This window comes from Phalangium opilio, unplaced genomic scaffold, assembly GCF_054372755.1.
Source record: "Phalangium opilio isolate 3A_F unplaced genomic scaffold, DU_Popi_V2 ptg000003l_1, whole genome shotgun sequence".
NCBI lineage: Eukaryota > Metazoa > Arthropoda > Arachnida > Opiliones > Phalangiidae > Phalangium > Phalangium opilio.
In genome coordinates, this window is record NW_028324145.1 from 6,701,999 (window position 1) to 6,721,369 (window position 19,371).

General features: G+C 36.7%; 1 protein-coding gene and 1 non-coding gene across 2 annotated transcripts; one reads left to right on the forward strand and one right to left on the reverse strand.

Moving 5' to 3' along the window:
- Positions 1 to 14,952: 14,952 nt before the first annotated feature.
- LOC149717390 (uncharacterized) lies at positions 14,953 to 18,323 on the forward strand. The gene is made up of 4 exons (XM_089838783.1): positions 14,953 to 15,198; positions 15,796 to 16,002; positions 16,152 to 16,965; positions 17,297 to 18,323. The coding sequence occupies exons 1-4, from the start codon at positions 15,136 to 15,138 to the stop codon at positions 17,608 to 17,610; spliced, it is 1,398 nt and encodes a 465-aa protein (XP_089694909.1). The 5' UTR covers positions 14,953 to 15,135; the 3' UTR covers positions 17,611 to 18,323.
- A 519-nt stretch (positions 18,324 to 18,842) lies between these two features.
- Positions 18,843 to 19,006, reverse strand: LOC149717391 (U1 spliceosomal RNA). The gene has a single exon (XR_016368500.1). It is a non-coding gene; the product is annotated as a U1 spliceosomal RNA (small nuclear RNA).
- Positions 19,007 to 19,371: the final 365 nt, after the last annotated feature.

Here is a 19,371-nt window from a genome sequence, read left to right on the forward strand (position 1 = left end):
AACCAGGCATAGATTAAATTTTAGAAGTAGGGATGGAGAACCGTTAGTATTTACTTCAGTCCGACTCATTACTCTGTTCTCCATTCATACTTCTAAAATCTATCTATCCCTGATCGAACAGAATTCAACAAGCTTTTCAGTCTGGTGTAGATAGCGGTTTGAATTGCACTCATAAATGACTGGCAACACTTGTTCTTACACAAGACGGTTTCAAAAGGGGAGGGGCCACAGTATCGTCTGCTTGATATAACGTTAAAACGGAACATTGATTGGGTATGTAGCCAACAAAGACGTTAGATAGGACTTCAAAGTTACCAGTCTTTATTGTTTAAAGCCAAATCTAAAGTCTTTGTTATCCACATAAATACCAATCAATATTTCCGTCTAAAGAAAACAATTAAGGTGGCCAAACACCAACTCTATTTTACACTCAACTTCTTAAAAAGGTCACTCTCACCAACCTACCTAACTCAAAAAGGGTACACTAAACCCTTCCTCAATAAATAGTTCCAAGATGAAGCTTGTATCAATATATCTTAGAGTTGATTATAGCTATTCATAATTCATTGGCAAAAAGCAAACATTTTAATCCCCCACTTTTATTATCAAAAGATAATTTTAAAGAGAGAGAATTATTTTAGGTATAATCGACTTTCAGAATACGTTATCAATAATCAAGTACTTCTAAATTGGGATTGGGTTCAGAACATACTTAATCTCATCCCCCTACCCTCTCCTCCCCTCTTGTGAATTTACAATCCTCGTTTCATAATATTATGGCGCCTAATTTGAAATAAAACAATATAATAAGTTATTAAAAAATGAGTCAGATTTATTATTAAAATAAAATCTACGTTCGTTTAACATCGTATCGACACTTTATTGAATATTTCCGTATCTATTTATACTACCAAAGGTAGGAAACTGCCGATACCGAGGTCAGTCACAATATACTCAATTAGGAAACGTGATTAAATTCCACATTCCAACGAGCTAGTATCTGATTATTTAAACTTAATTTACGTCATCACAATATCGAAGTCATAACCCAGGCCGGGCTTGAAGTAAACCCCGGAGGAACCATTTTTAGAACAAAGTGGGGTGATTTATTATAAGCTACCTCGTACTGGTTTTTCTGATTGATAAGTCTGCCATAAATTAAGGGTAATGATGTTCTTTGGGAAATCGATTTTGAGTCGAAAATGTATAACTTCTATCTCCATTTTGTTTGCCACAAGGGACACTGTTTTCGAGTTAAGATTGCATCCAGAGTATTTTAAGGATTTAATTATGAAACTGAAAGCGGGGATAGATTTAATTATAGAAGTAGGAATGGAGAACAGAGTAATGTGGGCGCGCGTAAAAGTCCCGGACCCCCTTCCACGGGAAGGGGGGGTATGAAAGAAGAGGCGGGTGGGTCATAGCAACGTAGGTAAAAAGGAATTACGTATTTTTCGCCGTCCCTGTCAGCAACGTCATAAAAACGTACTTTATGTGAGCCAATAAGATAATTTAAACTTTTCGTTACGTATTGGAGGGAGGGGCTCTATACTGGGCTATGAATCGGACTGAAGTAAGTACTAACCGTTCTCCATTCCTACTTCTATAATTAAATATATCCCTGGATCCCTGCTGAAAGACAATGATTTCTAATAAAACACTGAATCAAATCATAACTCAATTTGAAACAGTGTCCCTTGTGGCAAAATGTCAAGGTTAAGTTACATTTTCGACTCAAAATCCATTTCCCAAAGAACATCCCCCTTAATCTATGGCAGACTTATCTGAAACACCCTTTATACAGTAGATATATGTTGATTGAATAGGGTGACTTCTTTTTAAAATATTATGAATTTGTTTTATATACTTTTTAGGAGATATCACTTGCTTGGAGATATATCATATTGCGAAAATTGTCTAGAAAGTACAAGCAGACTTTAACCCTTCAAGGAGGAAATTTAGATCGCATTATTGAAAGAGAGAGAGAGAGAGAGAGAAAAAAAAACGCTGTTTCACGGTATTGATAATAAAATAACAATCCGGTTCGACACCGGTTCCTTAAATAAATTATTAGGGGTTTCAAGTAAATTTAGGAGTGAAGAAATTATTTAAAGGAATACAGTGTGGGTTCAAAGCAAGGGGACAATCATGGATGTACACGCTGTACCTTTGTTCTAAAGGAGTCATTATTATTAATTTATTATTCTTCATTTAATATTTCATTATTTGAAAAAGTTCGTAATTGAAACGCTACAGGTATGTCTGACAAAATTGTAAAGCTGACATACAGGGTGTTTTAATAAGACTGGTATAAATTAAGAGGGGATGTTCAGTTGGGAAATCGATTTTGGAGTCGAAAATGTAACTTCTATCTCCATCTTGACCTAAGGTCACCGTTTTCCACTTATGATTTGAGTGTTTTACCCATGACCCTCTTAATTAAATTAGCAATCGTTTCTTAACTAATTTTAAAGGGTCGTCCGTAAAATATTCCAATCTTAACTCGAAAACAGTGGCCGGGACGGCAAAAATATCATAGAAGTTACATTTTCGACTTAAAATCGCCCAAATTAGAGCGGACTTATCAGAAACACCCTGTATACAATAAAACCATGTTCATGTGTACTCTTAAAAACCTGTGTACTATACGACATAATGATTCAAAGGCAAACCATCTGTTGTTTTAAATCATAATTAAAGGGAACCCCAACCCTAATAGGAAAAAAACCATTTCTAGGGTACATTAAGTTCTCTATTTCAACAAAAAAGGTGCTCTTCCCTTAGCTGCATAAATTGTTTTGAAAAATGCTCGCGAGTAGTGTAATTTTAAAATGTAAGTGACATTTTTATGATTATAAAGACTATTCTGTCTAAACAGACGTCACTGCCGTATGCTGGAAAAGGAAGTTGAAAAAAAAAAAGAAAAAAAAAGGGTTAAAACAAGTCGTAACTCAATCAGCGATTTACGTAAAAGAAAAACCAGATCAGCAACAAAAGAAAGAAAAAAACCTGGCTTCAAAACTTGATTAATGATTTAACTTCCCGTTAAAAATAAGCCTATTTCACGCGGAAAAGTCATCGGACGCGTTCAGAACTTCAGAGCACGCGCTCAACACAACCGAGACACACACACACAATCTTCCTCCAATCACAATAAAGCGCGCCAATTTTCTTATTACTCTCAGTCTTTCCCGCCATTCGTACGTACCCACGCTTTCTTCCACAACAAAAGAATTAGCGCGGGAAAAACTGTATTAACACACAAGTTATCCATGGAACGTTGCAAAGCGGGTACATAATGACTGATTGTAACAGAGGAGGGCCAAAAAACACCCCAAAATAATGGTTCTGCTGGTTCACTCAACCAAGGAAGGAAGGAAGAATCGATGTTCCCCTTTCACGAAAAAGCTTCAAACGTTGATAAAAGCTAAGCTATTTTTACCCTAACGCAGCAGACAGGCCCGGACAAGAACACCACTCTTTACTAGATTGTACCAGTTCAAACCGGTTACCAAGAGAACCAGCGATTGTCCCCTGGTTGGGTTCATGGCTTCTTTTGACCCTCTCTCTCACTCTTCTTTAGATTTGAAGGAAGCCCCCCTTGAGAGTTTTATAAAATTGACTATAAATTTTCATTCCATCTTCTCTACCTTTAATGCATGATGATGACTCAGATAACCTTCCCCCCCCCCCCAAAAAAATACCTTCAACATAAAGCCATTTGCAAACGTGTCCGGACATGCCTAGCTACCTACCACCGCGAAGAAAATTCTTTCAATCCTATATGGTTTAACATTATATTCGACTAGGTGATAGGTGGTAAACAAAGTCACTGTCAGAAATGTAAGGCCGAGGTCCAGAGAAAACTAGTAAAGAGTTCAAGTCACTCAGTTCAACCGAAACTCTACTGGGTATTCTGTTGATATATACATAGTTTACAGATTAGGAGATTCATACCATTTACACAGGGAGGTCAAGGCTTCAGGTGTTACACTAATAGAGGCCTGACTTTCTGGTGCAGGTTAAAGCCAGGCCTCCTTGTGTAAATGGTATGAATCCTCCTAGTCTGTAAACTATCTATAGAACCGATTGCCACAAAACCCGAAAAAAGGGTTCAAACTTAGCTAAGACATTCCTAAAATAAACCTTCCTCAATTTTATCCTTTAAACAGAAACTTCACGCATTTAGTTACTTGAAAAGATTTCTAAATCTCTCAATCAGTTCAGTATATATGTAACCCTCATGATATTACGTCAAGAAAAAATTCCTCCCAAGTCTAGCGCTAAAATATCCATAAATTAGTTAACTCGTAAGTTACATACTAACAATAAGTATGTCACTTTCCATTTGCCGTATAGAATGGTACTGAGAGGGGAGGAGCTACCGGGACGTGACGTCAATATTCATAGTCTCAATTGTATGCCCTGAGCTGACGACTTCCAACAGAGAGTTTTCAGATGGGATAGTAGTACGTCACACCCTCCCAGTTCTGTTAGTCATATTGGGTGGTCTCAAACTCATTCCTGCTTTAAACCCAACAATATGGCAGCCTAAATATGGTCGCCAAAAACCGAGGTAAAAGATAAGAGGGTGTGACGTCACTAAAAAAAATTGCAAAATGTGTTCCCGAAGAACTTTTTCAACGCCATATACTCTACTAAAGTTTTGACAAATTAAATTTTTGTTGGAAAAACAGTATTGAGGGTCATACTTATTATTGTAAAGTTACTATTCTTACAACATTCTAAATACTTGGAATTTGGAAAACTCCCCTTACTCTCGTTCTTGTACCCTCGGGGGGTTTCTAGACTGACTTACGTCACCGTCAGGGTGGCGTGGTATGATCGACCCTAAACTCTAAGCTTACGTGTCTAAGGGTAAATGAATGGCTATAGCTAAGTGAATAATATTTTAGAATTTAAGGGGCAAACATTCTTGGAAAAAAAAAAAAAATACAGTAACAAGTCTTTTAGGGGGTGTGGTTTTAATTTTATATGAAATTATAAAAGTGACGTAAAGTTACGCGCTTTGCCTTCCATAACCAAGAAGCACGTGGTTAAGGAGTGCATCAAGAAACTAAAATTCATGAATAAATATAAAATAATTTGACCTTGGTCCTGCGCTGATTGTAATTCAAAACTGAAACCGCAATTTATGAATCGATTAATATTTTAACGATGTTTCAGATTGCAACTATTATAATTATACGGCATTTTTCTTCGTTTCAATGTGGTTTCAGTCTATTGAGACCTTACAAAAATACCTGATACCATAAGTTTATAAGATATGTACCATAAGTATGGCACTTTCCATACTTCGTAATACTAGAGACTTACAGCTCGAGCTAGTTCGAGAACGACAAGCGAGAATTGACTATATACACATCTTCCTGTTTAGTCTTTAATAAGCCTTCTCGAGAATCTATAACGTTTCATCTACGTCACTTCATAACAATCTCTCAATAACCAGTAACAAACTTATGGAACATATCTTATGAACTTATGCGGAAACCAAGAACTGTATACTGAACGACATTTGTTGAAGTCGACATTGATCTGAAGAGCGAATTAGTACTTGTAACCACGGGGTTTTTCTTAAAATTGGATTAGGCCTAACCAATGATGATATTGGAAACCTTGAGAACAGTTCTTCTGTTTAATTCACTAGCTCTCACGCAAGGTTATCCTTACTGTTTCTTGTATATTATGTTTTAAACTTCAAGCAAATTATGCTAAGAGTGTTTTACCAACTGCCTTCTAAAATTTTAAGTTATTGTACCCTCTAAAAATATTAAAAATAGCTTATCCACCCTTATAGATATCAAAGCAAAGGATTTAAAACAAAATCACGAGAAAACCTTTTTTGTTAAAATTATCACAAAGGTGCATCTGAGTCAATCTGCTGATGATATCGAGTTTTTCAACGACAAAGAGAGTTTAAAGTCTCACTCTCCAGAAGAGAGATCTTTCATAACTATAACTACACACCTGTTTCTAACGGGATGTGAACAAAAAATCGATATATTTATTCCCAGGGATTTTAAAACCCCAGATTTCTAGGAAAAGGTAGAAGCTCAAGATGACAAGTTAAAAAAAACCCAAGGTTTTTCTTTCTTTTTGCATGAAACCAATTCTGTTGTATGTATTACTGACCTACGCGATGACCTTAACTTACATAACCCCAAACACAGCTGTACATTACAGCGATGTAATTAGGCTTAGCTACTTAATGAAGGTCGCTGGTTTAATTATATTTGCAAATGAGAAATGAAATTGGGGCTGATAATGAGACATCTGTATGAAAGTTTCCCGGGCAATTCCTTTCTATAAACGAAAGACCTCAGGAGTCTCAGGTACAAATATTCAAATAAAAAACCAAGGCTTAATACTCCAGACAGTATGGTACTTGCATTAAATACTGGGCTCGATGTCTGTGATTTCAACCTTGCAAGATTCTATTTCCCGCCAAATTTAATTTAGCTCTGGAGGATAATTGTTTTACACGAAATTAGGTCAGATATTAGGTTTGGCTGGCTACCTAACAAGTGGGCTTAAGACAGTTACACGTACGGGGGAAACCGGGGATTATATCTCAAAGGATTTCAATTGGCCTTATTCCTGATCAACGCCACCGAGGCGTAGCGGCGACTTTTGGAACTATAATAATACGGTAGCCAATTACAGGTGACGGTGGAGTCGATGGACTCTGTTATTTTCTATGTTTTGTTGATCTTTCTGAATCATGTGAATAGCCAAGGCTTAACAAGCGATATGATTTCAAATGTATTAAATGTTGATTTTACCTTTATTATTCTGTCTAATATTATGAAATAAGACTTTCGGAGTAAGTTTTCATTCGATTTTGGTCTATTGAGATTATTAGGTTAATAATAATTAGTTAAAACATGTTTTTTGAAGTTGAAGCGGTAATAATCAAAACATAGAAAATAACATCTCCATCAGAGTACATCGACTGCAGCGCCACCTGTAATTGGCTACCGTATTATTATAGTTCCAAATGTCGCCGCTACGCCTCGGTGGCGTTGATCAGGAATAAGGCCAATTACGGGAAACTTGAGAAAAACCTCGAAAAAGATAGGCCATGCAGTCACGTGGCATCCACGTTTATATTGAAGTCAAATTTCCCGCCCTTTTTGCTATGACACTAACTTAGCCGAAAGGTACGTGAAACTTTGTTAAAGTTGGCAGCTTTTTCGGTACGTCTGGTGTAGCTACGCTACCCTGGTTCAGTTCTTCCAATAAAATTCTATAACCTTTAGAAGCCAAAGATTGTAGGGTCTAAAAAGCGGTTATCCTTGAAGCCATGACCTTACACTTAAAACCTTTCTTTTTTTTTTATCAATCTCAGGGTTATATTAGGCAATATCTTTTTTGAAACAAGTCGGAAATAGAAATTGGGGGAGCCACATTGCAGGGCTTAGCATACTCTAAGCCTAATTCTAGGCTTAAGTTTGTTTCGTTTCGTAAAATGTCCTTGTAAATGTCATTTAACGCAAGCTAAGTCATATGAAAGATAGCTACAGTTATAGATTACATTGAAGTTCAGCGTCTGTGGACCTCTCCTTATCTCGAAAAAAAATGCTTTATAAATATGTATTCCACCATAATTTCACAATGTGATCACGATTCACAAAGAAAGAAAAGAGCACGTTTTCGTTTTTAAATTGATAAACTTTGCACCCTTTTCAGTGATGATGCAGTTCAGATATCTATGGTAGACCTAGCTCTCGAGTTTACAACTTTACTCCCAACAGTACGGTGACCTACTATCGCTAAGCCTAATTCACAGTTAGGCCTAAAACGTTTTGATTAATACGCTCTTTGTGTAATGATTAATTTTAGAAACTTGGGGTGTACCGAGGGTGAAATATACGTCGTTAAAATTTTCAAGGTTTGATGCGCTTGTGTAGTTCTGCACTGATTGGTTTTATCTTTTATCTCAATCGCTTCGCCTTTTCCGTCGTCCTTTCGCTGTTTGAAATTTTACCTTTACCTTGTTTTAATTTGACACTTCACACATTTAAGGTAGTGACATCTATCTGTAAAAGCCTAAAGCTCTTTTGCAATTAAATTTAAGTTTTAATATTGCATGTGTCGCAATTAAAATTGATTTAAATAATTGAGTTTGGATTTTTAAAAATAATTTTATCCTTCAATTTTTAGGGGGAAACTATATAAACTTACTCTAAGATGGCGGTGTTAATGTCCTCCAAAAATTTGAACAAATATGCTAAGTATCGTGATGAAAGTAGTGGGTTAATTAGTTAAAGCAAAAGCGGATTATGCTTCACACATAAAGTACGTAAGTCCCATTTTTCCATAGCTTTGGCCATGGATTTCATGATATTCCCGAAGTAAAAACTAAGCAGACGAACAAAAAAGCTTTTAACCAATCATGAGCCCCCTAATCGTAGATAACCTCTTTAATGCCAGACCAATCGGCGACGGCTATTACTATTTTCTTGAATGGGAACTCGACTCGACCTCGCCGTCGACATAACCGGGAAGCCCGGAATGCGAATTTCGGTAGTCGTTATAAAATATTTAACGTTTTAAAGCTAAAGTTTCGAAATTTTTCGAGACATTTAATAAGTCTTCAACTAAATATTATAAGATTTTCATTAAATTTCAACAGAAAAATAGATCTGCGAATAAAATTAGACACGAAAACTACACTAAGCCTTGGCTAGATATCAGCGGCTGAGGCCGAGCGGCGCATCTCGAGCCGCCGTCGGCCGGGCTTGCCGTAACGGCGAGAACAGAAAAATACCTCGTTAAAAAACAGATACACGGCGTCTTAAATAGTCCAAGCAAAAGCTACCCAGATTTATAAGATTTTCTTTAAATTTCAACTGAAAAATAGCTCTGCAAATAAAATTAAGCACGAAAACTACACTAAGCCTTGGCTAGATATCAGCGGCTGAGGCCGAGCGGCGCATCTCGAGCCGCCGGCGGCCGGACTTGCCGTAACGGCGAGAACAGAAAAATACCTCGTTAAAAAACAGATACACGGCGTCTTAAATACTCCAAGCAAAAGCTACCCAGATTAAAAGATTTTCGTGCTTTACTCCCAAATAATCTTTCGTATTGGGAATAGTTTTAACTAAAGAATATTTCAGACACTCTACTCAATATTTATACTAGTTCCCTAATTTCAACAGAAAAATAGCTATGCGAATAATAATAGACCCTAAAACTACACTAGGCCTTGTCTAGGTAACAGCGGTATGGTGCCGGTATCCCGATTCCCGAGCCGCCGGCGGCTGAGCTCGCCGTAACCGCGAGAACAGAAAACATTCATCGTAAAAAACAGATGCATGGCGTCTTAAATAGTCCAAGCAAAAGCTACCCAGATTGATAACATTTTAACGCCTTACTCCCAAATAATCTTTGGTATTGTGAATAGTTTTATCTAAAGAATATTTTAGACACCCTACTCAGTCTTTATAGTAGTTCCCCAATTTATGTACCTGGTAAATCGGTTCTTAAGGCGGAAGGATCGGATGGATCCGAAAGAGCCGCGTTACTGAACTATTTCCCTCCGCGTAAGGGGAGGTTCTTTCCTAGGAGCTTAGAGAATATCGTGTAGCTCCCCCAGGCACATGTTACGTACTTCATGTGTAAAGCCTAATCGGCTTCTGGTTAAAGATAGATTGGCTATAAACTATAACTCCAAATGTTTTGGCGGGAATTTCCCCTCCCATAAAAGTTAATTTTTCACAAAGACGTCTGAGTAAACTTCCCCCAAATTCTGATCAAATATGCTCTAAACTATAATAAATACAGTGGCAAGAGTAATAACCGCATCAGATCATTAGTGTAGTTATAATTAATTATTTTTAAGCAAAGTTTTCCTGCCGCTATATGAGAGGGAAAGTTACGTGAACTTACATCACGAATACAAGTTAACTTTTCCCGCTTTCTGTCTATACTATCCAAGCGCCATCTACATTAACAAAATAACATAACTCACATAAATAAAACTTCATTTAAACTTAAAATAAAATATATATCAACAAACAATAAAATAAACTAAAACTATTCATTAAAGAAATTAAATTAATTTTAAATGTAATATTAAACATAATTACGATCAATTTAAACCCCCCACCTAGTGTTGGAAACATTTAATAGGTCATAAAAACGGTATGGGGGGGGTAAATGGGGGATGGATATAAAACCATCGGATAAAGTCAAAATTTGATAAGCCCAATCAACTTAATTAAGAATTCAGTTTTCGAACAGTTTTGGCCCTCATAGTTTAAAAAAGAATTACTGATATGAAACTACTGATAAGGTGGGTCTCTAAACGTCCCTGAGTCGCAGTAATTAAATCCGGTTGGATCTGGTTAAGACTGGGCGTTTGGCAAAAATTTTAATGGAATTTTTCCTTTAATCTATGTCAACCTCGAGGCTGCTATCCAGGTTGGGAACGCAAAAAAATTAAACCTATCTTTGAACAGGTATAAAAAAAAAGGTTTAAAATTGAAAATGTCGGTTTTAACCAGTTGGGAAATAACTAAAAAAAATACAAATTTGGAAATATACTAGTAACTTAGAAGGGCGTCAAGATAAGGTAATTTATAACCCAAATTTGAAATAACATTTCGCTGCATAGGTGGGGACCAATAATTTCAAGTTTTAGTGGTATAATAAAATTGAATAGCAATTAAACATACAGTTAAACATGTTTTTAAAAACACGACATGTATAATAACGTGAATTTAATTAAAAAGTTTTAAGAAATGAATGACTTTCAGTCTTTCTTTCTTAATTTAATGGTAATTAATTTTACTAATTACCAGGTTGTGAGCTCCAAAAATAATAAAAATTATTGGTAATTAACGTAAAAATATTACGGTCTGTTATATAATAATTTCGGAATTTCGTCATAAATGAATTATTTTATTAAGAGGTTCTTGATCTTTTTGAAAATGACCGATAAAAGAATTTCTTCAATCTTCATACTATTTTCGTATCAATTATTATCTGTGAAGGTCAAAGGTTAAATGTACTTGAAACAAATAGCTTCTTTTATCAGATCACCAAAATTAAAAAGTACTAGTAAGTTAAGCCTAGTCTAAAAATTTAGGCTTAGCGTGATAAACACAAGTTAAGCCTAGGTTAAAATGAAACTCCATCAACACGAGGTGATTAAAAAAATTAAACGGTACTAATTAAGCCTAGTCTGAAAATTTAGTCTTAGTTGTGATACACACTAGTTAAGCCTAGGCTAAAATAAAACCTTCCATCGATACGATACAACGTGATTAAAAATTAGAAATAGAAATGAATCATGAAAAAATAAATGGTAATAAATCTTCCACACAAATTTCCTGACATTTCCCGGGGACTCTATAACGTGGAAGGAAAGAATAAAATGCAGATTCCTTGACTTCCCCTACAACTGAAGTCTGAAGAGGTTTGAAAAACAAAAAGGCGGGGAAAACTGAAACCCAAAATGAATTCTTCACGTGAACAATATCAGGTAATAGGCTCCAACGAAAAAGGGTTGGGGTGAGGAGAAAGAAGAAGAAGAAGAAGAAACGGGATAGAGAGAAAGGAGCCAAAATATTTATCTCCCGCGCATTTTTTTACGACCACGAGCGCGACACGGGGGCCCGAGCATAAAGAGTTTTCCATTGGATGACACGCCTCTCATTCGGCTATTTCCGGATGAGATCGGAGTATGATCGGGCGAGAGATGCGTTAAAGAACGAAGAAGACTGAGAAGATACGCTGCTGCACGTGATTTCGGCGTGAATCCCCGTGGTGGTTTGTGTGCCGTTGAGTTACGTCATCCCCTTCCAGTCAGCTGTAAACATTCGGCTCGGCTGCGGCGGCCTAGAGTTCACTCAACGAAAAAGCCTTCGCCTACCCCCGTACCCCGTCTTCAAGAGAGAGTTTATAAAATCCTAACAATAATATTGAGTAGATGCTTTCAGAAGCTGTAGGCTAAAAACGCAAAAGAATTCATCTCTTATAGAGGGTTACATAAAACAGGCATAAACTCCGGCAAAAAAGCGCCAAAATCCCATTAAAATTGGCGCCAAATATTTTAAAAACCTCAGCGATAAATAAATTACGGTTGAATTACTCGTATAATATGAATAAATTCATGAAACTTAAAAGCTTATTTTTACAAAAATTAAAAAAAAAACCCAACCCTTAAATCTGGAAAACGCGCCAAAATAACCAAAAATTGGGCGCCAATTTTTTTACAAGGGAGTTGGGGAGGTCAGTTTGTCTTACAACATTCATCAACTCTCACGTCAATTAAGACATGGACAAGCAGTACTTAAATCAAGTAAAAGACTAAAATAAGGAGCCATAATGATATAGAAACCGAGTTCACATGTTGAGAAGGTCTATTTTCATGTGCAATATGCCTTAATTCGTGATCCATAGTCTAACGTTACGCCTTGGAAACATTTTTCGTCATCTCTCTTTTATCAGCCGGTCTATATTTACAATTTTTATATAATACCATACCGAGTTTTCGAATATACTTTCTATGGATTGGTATAAAAAAAGTCTCATTTCATTTTCAGAAATTTAGGCTTAACATTTTTGATAAGATATAATATAAGTCATAGATTCCGACACACACACTACAAAAAGCGTAAGAAAATAAAATTAGGGTGGGATTCCTACAGTTATAACCTAATTCGCTGCTTTATGTCTCGACTCTCGAGGAGGTTGCGAAATTAGGCTTAAATATTGTTTAAACTCTATCAATAAGGAGGGAGAGGAGGATGAGGTTAAGGATTGAAAGATATACAGCTAAACAATTTACGATTATGTTTTGTCATTATCCCAAGGCAGTCTGGTAGACCAAAGAAAAACAAGATTGTTATTGTCAATTTTAGAGAGGCTGATTTTGTCAACAGAAAAGCTTAATTTCGATGAGAATATTTATAAATTTTAAGAAATGAATTGAATCATATGTTCCTAGTCTACACGTTTGCGGTTGGGGGGCCATGTATTACACTTAAGCCTAATTTTCAGAACCACGTTATCTCATTACGTCAAAGATGCATTTCATCTACCAGGGTTCATGGCCGGATTAAAGGGGGGGGCGAGGGGGCATTGGCCCCCCGGGGTGCAAGTCTTGTTGGGGGCGCTTTGAGTTAAACTATTCCCCCTCAGCAACATTTGCTGTTCCTTTCTTAAGGGGGCGCTTACTATCTCGGCCTAACCATAGGCTATGATGCGCGTGATCGAGAGGGCTATAGCCTAACATTCGGTTTTGTGGTTGTGGGGTCACGTATCCGAGTTAAGCCTAATGTTCAGAACCACGTCATCCATCTCATTACGTCAAAGATGGATTTCAGCTAAGCCTATAACATTCATTAACTACATCATACATATTCCATTAAGTCACAAATCTTATTCCATTTGTATTCGCTTCCGATCCATTTAGGCTTAGTAACAAAAATATATATCCAGTACCCGGTGTGACGTCAATTAAGATTTCAGTACGTCCTGTTTATTCGGAAAAATATCACGTGGGTGAAAGCTGGGAAATCTTCCGCTTGTATATGTTAATATACGAATTAATTTTACAACTGCAGGAAAAGGGGTGTGACGTCAAATAATAGCTGGAGAGAAGAAGAGGGAAATCATAACTTCTTATTTTTCTTGGAAATTAAACAAAATGAATCAAGCTGCATCCAGCTTGTTGTATCCCTTTCCATTTTAGTTGCCAGGCAAAAGGGTTATTTTAGAGTTTGACATATTCACTTCTCATAATAACATATACTATATAAGTAGCGCTTTTCGAGATAAGCAGCTTGAGAAAATGACAAAATATTTAAAATGGGAATTCTCAAATTTTGATTCAATAGCCACAGTCCTTCAGCACCTCGGGAAATTTACCAATTTTTTGAAAATTGAATTATTAATTTCCCTGATAAATATTTACAATCTCTGAGCGGATTAGAGCGAAACCCTTACTGTAATAACTATAATAAACTTTGTCATATCCTACTTGGATATTCAACAAAATTTAAATTAATTTAAGCAAATTTTCCTGAACATTAACTCTTTCAAAACTTTTAAGTCTGGACAGGAAATTCCCAGATACCGTAATTTTCCCCCAATTAACTTTAAAAAACTTGCAAAAATTATAATTTTTCCTCGTCTATAACACGAATGTTTATATTATTTCAACCTTTGTTTTTTCATATATAGAAAATAACACGTTGTTTATTAGTATTGAAGAATCTTCACAAGGTTATTATGCTGGGGAAAAAAGGCGGGAAAACGTTATGTATTCCCCCTTTTATACATTGGCAACACGCTTCCAAATTTAGCCATGAGATTATATAGAAAATTTGGCCTCGCTTCTGAACCTAGATTTCAAGTTTGACCTAGTTCTACAGGCCACCGAGCTAAAACGTTAAAGAGGAATCCTTTAAGGATTACAAAAGGGTCACGTAATCAAATTGAAAGAAAGAAAGAATGTGGCTAACGAAAGAAAACACCTATTTGGTACCCTAATTAATAAATATGGGAAAAATATTATTAGCCAAAAACATCAATTGAAAATTTAAATTTAACGAGGGAACGTTAGTTTCTTTAAGTTTATAATACATCGCGGTGTGTTGTGCGACCTAGCGCAATAAGTTTCGTTCGTTACGCGCCTCTTTCAGCCGAGCCCCACGCGCTCTCATCTAATAGCGCGCGGTTTACTCATGCGTCTGTCACTCTGTACGCACGTGCTCTCAACCCGCGACCAGCTACGACATCACGCCGGTTGCACGTGTATCCCTCCCTCCTATTGGCTGAGAGCGACGAGCCCACGAGCTCTCTCTCTTTATCTACTGGATAAACACTGTTACCAGCCCATGAGACGGTGAAGTATACGTCACTTCCGGAATAATGCAAACAATTTGGGTGTGAAACGTCGAAAGGGGGCTGGAAATAGTAAAGCTTTTCCCGAGAATCCCGCGTCAAATGAACTCGGATAGAGATTCTTGACGGTTGAACAGAATTCAAGCTCATACTCTCAATAATATCGTGTGTTGCTTAAGAAGTTATAAGCAAAGATTAATTGAAAAAGTTTTCCATTATTAATTAATAACTAAATTTAAAAAAAATTGGCCATTAATTATGGCACCTAGAAGAGATGGTGATATATTGAATACACCTTATTCTCCACCTTATCAATATTCCGTAAGTATATTTAAATAATTAATAATTATTGTAGTACGGAAATTAAATATTGTATAAATTAAAATCTTCATTCATAATTTCAAAGTTTAAAAATATTTGTTATTCTAAACAAAGTTTAATTTAATTGAAGTAATTTTACGGACGTTTAAATATTAAATTTAAAATAAAAAACATCGATTAATAATTTCAAAGTTCAAAATTTTCTTATTCTAAACTAAATAAAAAATTCCCCGATGGTTTTCCGAAATAATGGTGCGGTTTTTTGGATTATTTATCAACAAAAGGGTTTAAAGAGATAAGAACGTGATCATCACGTGCACGTAGAAACTTCTCTGGTTCGAGCTTAGCAATCAAGATTATAAACACAAGCCAGAGACAAAGTTAGCAATGAGATAAAAATAGTATAAAACCCGAAAAACTTTTCCATCGTCCAAGAAAAGGGAGGGGAATAGAGATAAAAGATAAAACATAGTTAATACCTGATGATAATAAAAGAGTTAAAAGTTTTTTATATAGTTATTAGAGCAGAACGCGATGGGTATATGCAAATAAATGAACTAATTTAATACAATTATTTTCTTTGTTTCTGTTTTTTAGGATCGTTGCGATTTTGATGCAGCTGAACTCTTACTAAACATTGGTAGAACAGCGAAAACAAGCGGACCAATGGCCATTAAAGATACATGCGACGTCATAAAGAGAAAGTCCCCTTACCCTTGCATGTCCCCGCCCCATTCTTCGGAGGATGAATTGGAAGATATCCAAAGAACCAAAATAAGGCGAACCGAAACGGATCTGGCCAAGGTAATTGGGATTATATTTAACACCATTCACCCCAAATAAGCCAAAGCTACCCAAGGTGTTTTTTCGCGATTGCGAAAATCCTGGTCTTTCAACTAGTTTATCATTGTCCCCATCGAGGTCTTTAAAAACGTTATCTCTTATCTTTACAGCCACTTCTGTCCACGACTCCGCCTACCACCCCTGTCCCGACGTCCCACCCAACGTCGGTTGCCGTTTCCGTTATAGTCAGAGCGCCCAAGTCAATACAAAATCAGGATTACAAAGAAGTACCCGCCAGACATCAAAACAGAACCACCACCACGTCGAAACCATTAGCGACGACGACGACGCAAATTCAACCCAATTCACCCACTACGACAAACCATACGCCAATGTCGAATTCAACAGTATCTAACCACGCCCCCACGCAAAAAGTGGGAGGAGTCATTGCTCCCACCAAGAAACACTTGACGTCTATCGCACCCAAGACCACGCCCCCTACAGTGATCCCTATTCTACCTTGTTCCAGTATCCAGGCCAGAAGCCGAACACTTTTTTGGGCCCCAGTCTCAACAGGAACGACTGGTACCATGGTCAACAACGCGTCAACGACGACGTTATTGACGCCCATCAGCCCTCAACCTCCGCGAGGCGCTGCTTCGAATAATGGAGGATCCAGCCCTCAAAATTACGTGCAACTGGTCCTGGCCTCGCCCACGCAAATGGACACTTTGGAACTGCTGGGAGGCGTGTCTGAATCGAGATCCTGCCCCATTTTAACGCCAACCCCTTTCATCTTCGCAACCGCCCCCACTACAACGGCAAATGGGGCTTCCACTTTTCAAGGAACAACGGCCGCGGGAAACAAAATGGCGGACGCTGCTCAAGATAACAGGCGTCGAGCTTACCATTGTGATTTTGCGGACTGCAAGAAAACTTATTTCAAGAGTTCGCACTTGAAGGCTCATTACAGAACTCATACTGGTACGTATTTAAACTAAAACAACATCCCCCATCCTTAAGCCTTTCACCAATCACCACATGGACTCGAGCTAAGCCTATTTTGGCCTATTTTTTTATTTTTTTTTTATTTCCTAAATGGAACGAGGTCATCTACCTTACAGATTTTAGGCTTAGCGCATTTACCAAGGTTATTTTAGCCTAACTTACAAAACGGGGTCATCCACCATGCATGTTCCAGATGGACATAATGTAGGCTTAGCTTAATTGTTAAGGGAGGGTCCTTCCTTTGTTTCCCAAACCCTTTTAATTATATTTAATCTAATTATTTCTTTTCTTTTTAATTATTTTTCAGGTGAAAAACCATTTGTTTGTACCTGGGAAAACTGCAATCGCAAATTTTCGCGTTCGGACGAACTTTCACGTCATAAGAGAACTCATACCGGAGAAAAGAAATTTGTTTGCTCAGTTTGCGATCGACGTTTCATGAGAAGTGACCATTTGGCCAAACATTCTAAGAGACACGCCCCTACTGGACGACGTCATTCAGTGACGTCATGGACTGGTGCCACTCATACTGTGGTTCGCGAATATGTGGCCAATGGTGACGCGAAAACGAGTCAGGCGGCACCCACGCTTCATATCTTACTTCCGGCACCCACAGCTTAGAGAAAAGAACTCTTTATCGACCTTGTATTATAAAAAAATTGTAATTACGTTTTTTTTTCTCTCCTCCTCAGGAAATTGTTTTTTTTTTTTCCCATAAACTATAAAAATAACTTAATAAATAATAACTTTTTATAATTAAGTGTAAAGGTGAATAAGAGGACATTTTTTTTGTAAATTCCGTATAATCCATATTGGGTTGAAAAAAATTTTTTTTTTTTTTATTTTGGTGAATTTTTAATTTTTCGGAAAAAAATATTAAATTTTTTTCGGAAAATTAATTTTATATAAACGAGATTTTTTTTTAAATAAAAAAAAATATTAATCAATCGCAAAGTACTAATAATAATATTCAAGTTCAAATTTTTTAAATAAATAAATAAATAAATAATTAAAAGCAACCTGTCTGTGATTTTACGGAGTTTAAAAAACTTTTTTAACACGCTCAAAATTTTAAAATTAAAATTAAAAAAAAATTGTAGATTGGTAGTTTTTCTTTCGAAATATTATAAAATTGTAACATGAAAAGAAAAAGAAAAAAAAAGAATCATTTCAATGTTTACTTATTGATAATACTATACGATTACTGAATGATGAAAAACTCCAGAAATGTATTTATTTTTTAAAAGTATAGATTAGCTGAAATATTGTAAATACGGGTTACGTTTATTACATTTTATTATAAAAAAAATTATATCTATAATGATAACAAGAAATTTGCGGTGTGGTTTTTCTCCTATCCCTTATCTTAAGCCTATTTTACAGCTCAATCCTTCGTCTATGATACCCCATTTTGACTTTAGGTGTGAAACTTGGTCGCAGCCGAACAAACTCTCGAGGATACCATCATGGTGCAAAATAAATCCTCAATATGAGCTTGAAGGAGAGAGAGGGATGGAGTCGTATCTCCATACTTATAACAAGAGCAACTAGCCTCTGTACCCCCATCTACCTAAGGAAGTCATCCAAGGCTTCCAAGCATCCTCAGTGTGTCGGTACGGAAACGTAAAGGACGCCCCCCTGTGTCTTCAAACAGAATGTAGTTCTTCTCATTCAAATACAATGCAATGTATATATACCCTCTATGCCGTTAAGAGGCAGCAGTTTCCGTATAGACGTTTACAGGTGCGCTGCGAGCTAATTCATATTAAAACCCAACGTTTATGGCAGGCCAGTATAAGTTCTTCCCCCTTCCAGATATGAACATGTGTGTATTAATTTTAGATTTTTAAGTGAGGGGGTTAGCGCGAACGCAGTTCCCCGCTAACAAAAATTTCGTGCCCCATCTATCACAGTTTGTGAAAGTGGCGGGGGTCAAACCAACCGGTGTGCAATGGTTGGTCCTCACCCCGGACCGCCCCCTAGGAGATCAGGGCATGCATCGACACCAGGTAAGTATGCTTTACTTTAATTAGGGCAGCATATTTATAATAATTTAAGTATAACTAGATAGAGCCGCGTACAAGAACCCAAATCAAATTTGTAAGGTAAGTACTTTTTAAGTCTAAATGGTTCCTGGTCAGTATTGCATAACGCATCATCATCTAAAGGATTGTTAAATAAAAAGTACAATATATGGTTGGTAATTGGTGTTAAATGTATATTTGTCACTTTCAGAGAGCGGGTAATTGAGTCCATTTCACTACAATCTACGATGCAATAGAACAAGATAATAGATAAGAAAGGCGGCGACTTTATAGAACTACGGCTTGAGATAAACTCGGTAGCTCCCGACCCCGAGAAGTTCGTGTCACCCCAAGGTCT